Raw genomic sequence first — 12313 nt, 5'->3', positions numbered from 1 at the left:
ATATGGGACATCGCATTGACCAGGATGGCCTCCACCCCACTGATGAAAAGATTGTAGCCATAAACAAAGCGCCGGAGCCAAAAAATGTCACTGAGCTGAAGTCCTTCTTAGGTCTTCTAAACTACTACAGCCGTTTCCTGCCAAACTCCTCCACCATCCTCCACCCTTTACACAACCTGCTGAGAAAAGAGGCTAAGTGGGTTTGGACTTCTGAGTGTGCTAAGGCATTTGAAGATGCAAAGCAGCTATTACAGAAAAATAAAGTGTTGGTGCATTACGAAACCCGTTTGCCACTCCGGATTGCATGTGATGCGTCGCCCTATGGAGTAGGGGCGGTGATTTCTCATGTCATGGAAAATGGAGAGGAACGGCCTGTGGCTTTTGCATCAAGGACATTAACTGAGGCTGAAAGAAAATATGCCCAAATCGAAAAGGAGGCACTTGCCATCATCTTTGGAGTTAAGAAATTCCATAAATATCTCTATGGGAGGAAATTCACACTCATAACAGATCACAAACCACTGTTAACTATCCTGGGACCAAAGTCAGCGGTCCCAACTTTAGCAGCATTAAGGATGCAACGCTGGGCTCTCATCCTCATGGCATACAGCTATGATATTGAGTACAGAAGATCAGCTGATCATGCAAACGCTGATGCTTTGTCCCGCCTACCCAGAGCCTCATTCGACAACACAGGAGAAGAGGGAGGTATTTTTTACTTCTCACACGTGGAGGAACTACCAGTGGGTGCGAAAGACATTGAGAGAGCTACTTTAAAAGATCCTATACTGAACAAAGTGTGGAGTTACACAATGAATGGATGGCCAAGTCATGTTCAGGAGGAAGCACTGCGGCCTTATTTCATACGCAGGCAGGAGTTGTCAGCAGAACAAGGCTGCGTTCTTTGGGGCCAGCGAGTCATCATACCCCCAGGTTATCGACAGCGTTTACTGGAAGACCTTCATCATGTGCACCCGGGTATCTGCCGCATGAAAGCTCTCGCTCACAGCTACATGTGGTGGCCTGGCTGTGATGGGGAAATAGAAGAACTGGTGAAAGGTTGCTCAATCTGCCAAGCGGTTCAGAAAATGCCAGCAGTCGCACCGCTGCACCACTGGAGATGGCCGGAAAGAGTGTGGCAGAGGATTCACATTGATTTTGCTGAGAAGGACAAGCAGTATTTTCTGGTGGTCATTGATAGCCAGTCAAAGTGGTTAGAAGTTTTTCCCATGTCTTCCACCACCTCTCACAACACAATTGTAGTGCTGCGAAGCTTGTTCTCTGCTTATGGACTGCCAGAAGAGCTGGTATCAGATAATGGTCCACAGCTGGTGTCGAAGGAGTTTACACAGTTTCTGGAGAGAAACGGTATCAAACACACTGCTGTACCTGCATACCATCCTGCATCAAATGGAGCTGCAGAGAGGTCAGTGCAGATCTTGAAACGTGCACTGACGAAGAATGTGTTGGAAGCGGAGGGAAAGGCTCCCTTGCCACTCAGTCATAGACTTGCAAATTTCCTGCTCATGTACCGCAGTACACCCCACACCGTGACTGGACGGACACCGGCTGAGTTATTTCTGAAACGCCAGATCCGAACTCGTTTCTGTTTGCTTAAGCCCATGCTTGCCAGACAGATTGAAGAGAAACGTCATCATGACCGTGATGGCTCATCTCTTCGTTTCTTTCTGGAAGGGGAAGTGGTCCGCGTCCGAAATTTCAGGGGAGGAGTGGAGAAATGGAGTCAGTCAGAGGTACTGAAAAGACTGGGAGCTGTTACATACATGGTGCAAGAAGGTCAGAGGCAGCGCACAGTGCATGTCGACCACATGTTGCCATGGCGAGGAAATGTTGAGACACTTCAAAAAAGCTTGCCCTCATCAGAGGTTGAAAATGAGCCGCCAGTAACTATGGACTGTGTTGTTCCAGCTGTGTTGCCTAGTGCACCAGTGACGCAAATACCACCTACTGTTCTCACTAAACCAACTGAACAGGTTGTCGAGGTGTCATCTCACACAGCAAACAAAAACTCACCTGAGAAACGGCGGTACCCAGAGAGGGCCCGTGTACCACCTAAAAGACTGAATCTATAACCAGCAGTGTTTTGTAGGTAAATGTAAATCTGCACAGTGAATGTAAGCTGCCAAGAGACATTTTTTTGTTGAAAATAGGAAGTACATTTTTTGCCGGAGATTCAGATTTAATTAAGGCAGTAAATTTATTATGGTTGTGAGATTTAAATGCAAAGTTAGTTGTTGCTAATTATTTCTAAATTTAAAAGGGTTTTTGTTTAAAACTAAAAGGGGAGGAATGTTATAGACTTGTGTATTTACAGGTTAAGGCTGCCACCTTGTGGGTCATTATTGAAATGGCAGTGATTGTGTTAAGTATTGTTTGGCAAACGATATTTGAGCAAATGGGGCATCTGTAGTTGGGAGTCTGTTCACGGAAACAACAGAGTAAAGACATGTTCGGTAGTTTCTGCTCAGTCTGTTTATTGTCTTCCACACGATACACCACAGAGTATTTAAAGAGTGAATCCGGAGATGGATAAGATCTTATGAAATACTGTGCAAAAATGAACACTAAGAGTATGTAATGTGTAACAGGCATGTTATTCCTGCGAGTGTTTAGAGGCTTTGCAACCCTCTTGCATTTCTAATTCTGAAAAGGATAGTCTTAAGACTGGAGAATTAAGTGTAGCAGTTGTGTATTTAGGAAATTACTTTGTGATTCCACTTGCCATGACCATATTTGGGGTTTCCTGCCGCCATGCTTTTTTTGAAGTTTCTTTTTAATATCTGTAATTTTCTCTTTCTCAGCGTCGTGCATTGCTGCTGCACGCTGGTTTATGTGCTGCATGAGTCCTCATATTTACATTTACATTTATATTTATTCATTAAGCAGACGCTTTTATCCAAAGCGACTTACAGATGAGGACAGTGGAAGCGATCAAAAACAACAAAAAGCAATGATATATAAGTGCTATAACAAGTCTCAGTTAGGTTAACAGTACACGTAGCATGGGATTTTAAATAATATAATAAAAATAATAAAAAAAGAAAAAAGAAAAAAAGAAAAAAAAGAAAAAAAGAAAACCGATAGAATAAAAAAAGAATAAAGCAAGCTAGTGTTAGAGATGTTTTCACACACACACACACACACACACACACAATTGCATAATAAATGAAAAGAAAATAGAATACAAAAAGATTAGAAAGGAAGTTAGATTTTTTTAAAGAATAGATTTAGAACAGAGAGTGCTAAAGTTAGAGGGTCAAATAAAGATGGAAGAGATGTGTTTTAAGCCGATTCTTGAAGATGGCTAAGGACTCAGCTGTCTGGATTGAGTTGGGGAGGTCATTCCACCAGGAGGAACATTTAATTTAAAAGTCCGTAAAAGTGACTTTGTGCTTCTTTGGGATGGCACAATCAAGCGACGTTCACTTGCAGAACGCAAGCTTCTAGAGGGCACATAAGTCTGAAGTAACAAATTTAGGTAAATGGTTGCAGAGCCAGTGGTAGTTTTTTAGGCAAACATCAATGCCTTGAATTTTATACGAGCAGCTATTGGAAGCCAGTGCAAATTGATAAACAGAGGTGTGACGTGTATTTTTTTTGGCTCATTAAAAATTAATCTTGCTGCCGAGTTCTGGATTAATTGTAAAGGTTTGATAGTAGGGCTGTGAATCTTTGGCAAGGCAGCGATTCGATTCGATTCGATTACGATTCATAGGTTTTCGATTCAATTCAAGAACGATTTTTGCAAATTTAGAACGATGCAATTCGATTCGATTCACAATTAAATTCGATTCGATTATAACGATTCAATTCTGCATTCTTTAAGTGCATTCACGGGATTATTTAAATGCTTCTACTAAATTCTTTAAAAGCTTAGTCAGGGGACAAATTACAGTAGCATTTATGGTTAGAGAACCATAGGTTTGAAAAAAAAAAAAAAAAAAAACTTTTGTCCATTGTTAAATGCTAGTTTAATGATGCGACATGGCATACGTAAAAATGTATGTAAGCCAAGTTTTTAAAAAAGAGCTTAAAGAGTATTATGTATAAGCTAACATTTTGTCACACCAGGGGCGTAGCCATAATTTCAGAAGTGACAGAAATGTCAAATACAATCATTTTATGTATGTAGCCTATATAATAATAATAATAATAATAATTATTATTATTATTATTATTATTATTATTATTATTATTATTATTTTATTTTTTTTACAAGGAATTATCTTCTTTTTTAATTACTTTTAATTAGCTGTAATAAATCAAATACACTGCTGGACAATAATCAATCATTTGTAATCGATATTTTTTTCCTAATGGCAATTTTATGATTGTTTTATATTCTAGGCTACATTTAATTAGCAATTATTTAAATTTTCTGAAAAGAATAACGTAGAAAATATACTTTATAGTTTCTGTACTGTAATAAATGTCAATTAGCACTGCATCATTCATAAATTGTTTGTGGGTTTCATCAGTTCATTCTGCTTCTATTCAGTTTAGCTGCAGATATAACCTGGCACTTCTATGAGAGTGAGATCGCTTCTCTTTCAGTGTGAAAACGTCTTCATCTCTATTTAACTTTTCCTCTCCATCAGCGAATGATTCTGAGAGAAAACGCGCCAGATGTCTGTTTGCTAATGAAACAAACACTACTTTCATGCATCTGATTAGGCTATCAGATAAATCTCGCGCTCTTATTTCAAGGTCGTTGTTAATGCTGTGGTTAATTTTAAAAGTTTCCTTCGTATATTCGGTTCATCCGCATTGTTTAAAAACATTTATCATTCAATGGATCTGTGCGTATGATTTAGACACTCCCTTTTCTGTCCAAGATACTAGAAAAGGTGGTATCCTCACAATTATATTCCTTCTTAGAGAAAAATGGTATATGTGAGGATTTCCAGTCAGGATTTAGACCGTATCATAGTTCTGAGACTGCTCTCCTTAGAGTTACAAATGATCTGCTCTTAACATCTGATCGTGGGTGTATCTCTCTATTAGTTTTATTGGATCTTAGTGCTGCGTTTGACACAATTGACCACAACATTCTTTTGCATAGACTTGAACACTTTGTTGGCATTAATGGAAGTGCATTAGCATGGTTTAAATCGTACCTATATGACCGCCATCAGTTCGTAGCAGTGAATGAAGATGTATCCTATCGATCACAAGTACAGTATGGAGTACCTCAAGGCTCAGTACTAGGGCCGCCTGTTCTTCACGCTTTATATGTTACCCTTGGGAGATATCATCAGGAAACATGGTGTTAGCTTTCACTGTTATGCTGATGATACTCAACTCTATATTTCTTCGCAGCCCGGTGAAACACACCAATTTGAATAACTAATGGATTGCATAGTCGATATAAAAAACTGGATGACGAGTAATTTTTTACTGCTAAATTCTGAAAAAACAGAGGTGTTAATTATAGGACCTAAAAACTCTGCTTGTAATAACCTGGAACACTGTCTAAGACTTGATGGTTGCTCTGTCTATTCTTCGTCATCAGTTAGGAACCTAGGTGTGCTATTTGATCGCAATCTTTCCTTAGAAAGCCACGTTTCTAGCATTTGTAAAACTGCATTTTTCCATCTCAAAAATATATCTAAATTACGGCCTATGCTCTCAATGTCAAATGCAGAAATGTTAATCCATGCATTTATGACCTCAAGGTTAGATTATTGTAATGCTTTATTGGGTGGTTGTTCTGCACGCTAAGTAAACAAACTACAGCTAGTCCAAAATGCAGCAGCAAGAGTTCTTACTAGAACCAGGAAGTTTGACCATATTAGCCCGGTCCTGTCAACACTGCACTGGCTCCCTATCAAGCATCGTATAGATTTTAAAATATTGCTTATTACCTATAAAGCCCTGAATGGTTTAGCACCTCAGTATTTAAATGAGCTCCTTTTACATTATAATCCTCTACGTCCGCTACGTTCTCAAAACTCAGGCAATTTGATAATACCTAGAATATCAAAATCAACTGCGGGCGGCAGATCCTTTTCCTATTTGGCGCCTAAACTCTGGAATAACCTACCTAACATTGTTCGGGAGGCAGACATACTCTTGCAGTTTAAATCTAGATTAAAGACCCATCTCTTTAACCTGGCATACACATAACATACTAATATGCTTTTATTATCCAAATCCGTTAAAGGATTTTTAGGCTGCATTAATTAGGTAAACCGGAACCGGAAACACTTCCCATAACACCCTATGTACTTGCTACATCATTAGAAGAATGGCATCTACGCTAATATTTGTCTGTTTCTCTCTTGTTCCGAGGTCACCGTGGCCACCAGATCCAGTCTGTGTCCAGATCAGAGGGTCACTGCAGTCACCCGGATCCAGTACGTATCCAGACCAGATGGTGGATCAGCACCTAGAAAGGACCTCTACATCCCTGAAAGACAGCGGAGACCAGGACAACTAGAGCCCCAGATACAGATCCCCTGTAAAGAGCACCAGGACAAGACCACAGGAAACAGATGATTCTTCTGCACAATCTGACTTTGCTGCAGCCTGGAATTGAACTACTGGTTTCGTCTGGTCAGAGGAGAACTGGCCCCCCAACTGAGCCTGGTTTCTCCCAAGGTTTTTTTTCTCCATTCTGTCACCGATGGAGTTTCGGTTCCTTGCCGCTGTCGCCTCTGGCTTGCTTAGTTGGGGTCACTTCATCTACAGCGATATCGTTGAATTGATTGCAAATAAATGCACAGACACTATTTAATTGAACAGAGATGACATAACTGAATTCAGTGATGAACTGCCTTTAACTATCATTTTTTTTCATTATTGACACTGTTTTCCTAATGAATGTTGTTCAGTTGCTTTGACGCAATGTATTTTGTTTAAAGCGCTATATAAATAAAGGTGACTTTGACTTTGACTTTGACACTTACATTTCTGCTCCGTCCATGCAATAAATACAGCTGTCGACGGCTCCGGTAACTCCGTCGGTAAGATGCAGAGAGCCATTGACAAACTACAGAAAAGTAAAACTACTTCACGTTAGCATTACTGGCCACGAGTCCTATAGATCACACGTCAGCTGCGTCAGAGAGGAACGGAGCGCGAGCGCAATCCTGTGACAGTCTCATAACAGTGGAGCACGTGAAGGACAGATAAGAGGCACGATTCACGAACACTCTTCAAGGTCTCCATTAATTCGTGCGTGTAGTAATTTAATGTGTATACATTTTGAAAGCATTGAATCGCTATAGAAATCGCGATTCATTCGATTCTTAGCATTTTGAATCGATTACTGTCCAAGATCGGTGATTCACGATTAAAAAATCATGTTTCAAGATCGCTGCATATGAATCGTCAGGGTTTGTAATCGATGCATCGAGAAAACGAGTGAATCGTTACACCCCTATTTGATAGAATTGGCTGGAAGACCTGCCAAGAGGGCATTGCAATAGTCAAGCCTGGACAGAACAAGAGCTTGAACAAGGAGTTGTGCAGCATGTTTCGAAAGAAAGGGCTTGATCTTCTTGATGTTGAATAAAGCAAATCTGCAGGATCGGACAGTATTAGCAATGTGGTCTGAGAAAGTCAGCTGATCATCAATCCTAACTTCAAGGCTTCTAGCTGTTTTTGAAAGAGTTATGGTTGATGTGCCTAACTTGATGGTGAAACTTTGATGAAACGATGGGTTTGCTGGAACCACAAGCAGTTCTGTCTTGGCAAGGTTGAGTTGAAGGTGATGGTCCATCATCCAGGAAGAAATGTATGTTAGACAGCTGAGATGCGAATAGCAACCGTTGGATCATCAGGATGGAATGAGAGGTAGAGTTGAGTGTCATCAGCATAGCAGTGGTATGAAAAGCAGTGGTATTTCCATTTGTGTTATACGGAATAAATGAGGATGCTGGCAAGAATTTTCGTAGTCTGTCTTTTGTTTAAACACAACGCACAAAACACCGCTACATACAGGAGAGACGGTTTGACAAATTAGTGGTCTGGCGTCTGCAAGTTAGACTCCTAAAAACACTCATGTGCAAACTTTCCCACTCAAGTCGAGTCAGGGGTGTGTGATACAGCATCGACTGCAATATAGTAAGTGTTGTTATAATGATGTGTGATCTGACATTATCAAGTATATCACCAAATCAAGACTCTCTTGACCAAATCACACACAGAGTGAGATATTTATTAGTCTATTAAAACTCTAAATTCAAGGCATTCTAAATTGTAGACTGCAAAAAGCTTCTGTATGCTTTTTTATGTTTATATAATTTAATAGAGTTAATCTATATCACACAAAGGGTACCATTTTCTGCAAATAGCATGAACACATTTAATATAATGTTGCTTGTTTTTGCTCAATTTTGCCAACAAAAATAGTTCCAAACAAAGATCACAGCACTGTTTTGCGTCTCTGAGCAATGGAAGGTGTTTACTTATTGAATGAAACAGCTTTTTGAAAGAATCGGTTGAATAAATGCATCAGTGATTCACTCATTAACACAGTCAAATGCTTTGAATGAATCGGTTGAATCTCCATTACTCACTCATTTACAGTCACTTGTTGCCACTTACTGGTGGTTTAAGTTTCACATTTCTACTATTTTGATCATGTTATAAATTATTTCAAATATCAGTATTCAATGTTTCATTTAAAAACAAATCTTTATTTATCCATCTGTCCTCTCTGAAATACATACACTGTAAATGCACCTAAATGCTTTTTCAGATGCTGATACCAGAAATGTTTTCTTACGTTGGAATGAAAGTCACTAAGTACAGATGAAGTGCTTCTTATTCTTACCCAAAATGCGAAATGGATAAATATAAATTAAAAGTGAACAAAATCTTGGTACTCAAGTGGTGTATGAAAATGTTATATATATATATATATATTATATATATATATATGCATCAGTCCAAAAATACGTCACGATGAGGGAAAAAACATCTATAAGTCGCACTGGACTATAAGTCGCATTAATTTAGAACCAAGAACAAAGAGAAAACATTACCGTCTCCAGCCGCGAGAGGGCGCTCTGTGTCTTCAGTGTAGACTACAGGAGAACTGAGCAGCATAGAGCTCCCTCTCGCGGCTGGAGATGGTAATGTTTTCTCTTGGTTCATTTCTCTTGGTTCATTTCTCTCAGTTCATGTCAAATAAATTTTGATAAATAAGTCGCACCTGACTATAAGTCGCAGGACCAGCCAAACTATGAAAAAAGTGCAACTTATAGTCCGGAAAATATGGTAGATATCTCTACTTTTACTTGAGAATGACTTTCACCACTGCTGCCAGGTGCCTTTAACCCATCCAGCTAAAGAGTTATCTTCTTTTGTGACACCTGACAATTTCTTACAGTATAAAGTTATGCCATTTGGAGTACGAAATGCTCCAGGTACATTTTAACGTCTTGTTAACAGTGTTTTATATGGGATGCATGAATGTGAGGTCTATATTGATGATCTGGTTTTATATAGTGATACTCTGACTGATCACTTCACACAAATCAGGGAAATGTTTTCTCATTTCGCCGCTGCTAACCTTACTATAAACCTGGCCAAATGTGAGTTTGGGAGAGCCAGGGGTACATATCTTGGTCAGGTGATGTGTGGTGGGCAGCTTAGGCCTGCAGAGGCAAAGATTGAGCTATCTGTGAGTTCCTTGTGCCTCAAAACCAACGTGAACTTCACAGATTTTTGGGTTTGGCAGGGTACTGTAGAGGACTTAGTAGAAACTTTGCTACTGTTGTGGTGCCACTATCTGATCTTCTACTTTTACATTTACATTTATTCATTTAGCAGACGCTTTTATCCAAAGCGACTTACAATTGCTATATATGTCAGAGGTCGCATGCCTCTGGAGCAACTAGGGGTTAAGTGTCTTGCTCAGGGACACATTGGTGTCTCACAGTGGATTCGAACCCAGGTCTCTCACGCCAAAGACGTGTGTCTTATCCACTGCGCCAACACCACCCCTTCTTAGTACCAAAGTGCCACTTGTGTGGTCAGAAAAGTGTCAGGAAGCATTTAACAATGCAAAAATGTTTTTGGCTACAGCTGTGCTTTTGGCCCCTATATTTGAAGCATACTTTTAGAGTTGCAGTGTATGCCAGTGAGAGTTGGGCACAGGCTTTTCTAAGACAGCTTATGTGTTATTTTCCCTTTTAATATTGATATTTCATTGCATTTAGACATATATTTAAATATCTTCTTGTCGTTTTTCTTTTTCCAAAAAACATTTTTTATTTTTTATTGCTTAATTTCATTTCCCAATAAATTATAAATTATTTAAACCCGATTTCGTTGTCTGTTTCCCTCTTTATGTTGTTGTCTTTGAACAAGCTCGACCCTAACACTCTGGATTCTGTTTCCTCACCTTGATGTGTTGAACTGTTTTCCCCAACTCTCCTTTAATGTTTTCATTGTGTTGAAGTTTCTTCTGTAACAATTTCAGTGCTGTATTGAGCTCCTCCTAGAATTAAATAAAATAAAACTCCATAAAACCCCAGATTACAGTGAAAAAAAAAGACGATACAGTGATTTGATCTCCAATACCAACTGGGCCTGTGTGAAATAGTATTTGGCCCCATAGTAAATAATTCCTCAAATCTATGAAACTTTATTGATAACGGAGTTCAGCTGAACTAAACACAACCAGCTCTGTTCAAATCAACACTTAAACATGACTTTTATAACAACATGAAGCTGGCTAAAAGCCACTTTTCTCACCTTATATGATGAAACCACTTCATCGATGGGTCTGAATTTATGATTGTCATGTTTTTGTGAATTCATACACACTACACACACCGGCTGTTTGTCCTCCAGACAGAAGAGTTTGAGTTTCTCACTGTGTAAACTGCAGATCTCCTCAGATCCTGATGAACGAACCTCATTTCTCTCCTTCACGAACGACTCACACAAGTTTTTTAACACAAGATTACATGGAGGCTGTTCTTTTGAGGATCTTCTTCTGCAGACGGGACACTCCTGAGTTTTCTTGGTTCTCCAGAACTGTTGAAGACACTCTTTACAGACACTGTGACTACATGATAAAACAACAGGATTCTTGAAGATTTCCTGACATACAGGACAAGAAATATCATCTTCAGATAGAGAAGCCATTTTCACTCTTAGAGCTCCAGCGATCTAAACTTTACTTTCACTTTCTGAACGACAGTTTGAAAAACAAACCCCCTCGAGAATCACAAAGATCTGCTATCTATTCAGAACCAAACTGCACAAAGATCCTTCTGTAAAGTGTTTCTCTTGGTTCTTCACTGATGGCTGGTTCTTTATTGTTTTTGTCAGTAGAGAAGAGAGAGTCAGTGTGAGAGAAAGCAGAAATAACACGTCAGTCTCTTCCTGGTAAGAGCTGTGAGAGGGAGGAGCTTATGATCACATGACTGTGTTTAAACAAGTCTGACAGGAACATCAGGGTTTCTTCAGGTAAAATCTTAACAAACTGCATTCAGAATGAACTTTGAAACATTAAAATAAACTGCTATAAAACACACACACACACACACACACACACACACACAAAAGAACAACGAAGAATACACAAATGTTAAAGGGGTCATATGACGTTTCTAAAAATAACATTATTTGGTGCATTTAGTGTGATGAAATGTGTTTATGTGGTTTAAGTATAAAAAAAACTTTACATTATTGCCCCTCCTTCTGAAACACGTAAATTTTTACGGAGTTCATTGTTCTGAAAAGTGTGGTGTGCTCTGATTGGCCAGCTATTCAGTGCGTTGTGATTGGCTGAATACTCCAAGTGTGTGACAGAAATGTTAAAGGGTCACTCCACCCATTTGCATTAAGAGGTCCATTGTTAGAAAACCAGTCATACTATTGAATGGTTGTGCAACATTCTCTCATTTTCCCCTGAGACGAGAGAAATCCACTATTTACCTTTTTCACTTCCTCCTACAATTAGGCTAAAATAGTCATTTGACGTCATTGTAGGAGGAAGTGTAAAAAGGGTGGATTTCTGTATAGACTACAAGCACAAGTAGTGTGCCCATAGGGGGTTGTACCTAATGCGCTAACAGACCTATCACAGATCAGTGCCTGTGCGTTTGATTTCACCGGGAGAAACTTTTCGAAAATATGGAGGAAAATACTGATTTTTCAGACGGATGCATTGGGGAGGATTTTGATTTAGACGAAGTTATGTTAGAAACGGATGTTCGTGGCTACCTTTATGAGCCACAGTACAGCGACGAGCAGCTAAAAAAACATGAAAAGCGTCAAACTAACACAGTAAAACATGGTTGATTTACATCGATAATAGCAAACTTATAAC

The 12313-nt window shown here is 39.3% G+C and overlaps 1 protein-coding gene across 1 annotated transcript in view; it reads right to left on the bottom strand.

Annotated features, from left to right (window-relative positions):
- Positions 1 to 11396, bottom strand: part of LOC132161129 (nuclear factor 7, ovary-like) — a 28802-nt gene extending 17406 nt beyond the window's left edge. Inside the window, exons 1-2 of the mRNA XM_059570981.1 lie at positions 10729 to 11396; positions 10376 to 10471 (exon numbers count right to left, since the gene is read on the bottom strand). Coding sequence (XP_059426964.1) covers positions 10376 to 10471; positions 10729 to 11124 — 492 coding nt within the window. The 5' untranslated portion in view covers positions 11125 to 11396. The remainder of the gene's footprint in view (positions 1 to 10375; positions 10472 to 10728) is intronic.
- Between the last annotated feature and the right edge of the window lie 917 nt (positions 11397 to 12313).

Source organism: Carassius carassius, chromosome 1 (assembly GCF_963082965.1).
Source record: "Carassius carassius chromosome 1, fCarCar2.1, whole genome shotgun sequence".
NCBI classification, from domain to species: domain Eukaryota; kingdom Metazoa; phylum Chordata; class Actinopteri; order Cypriniformes; family Cyprinidae; genus Carassius; species Carassius carassius.
This window is presented reverse-complemented; position numbering and strand designations above follow the sequence as displayed.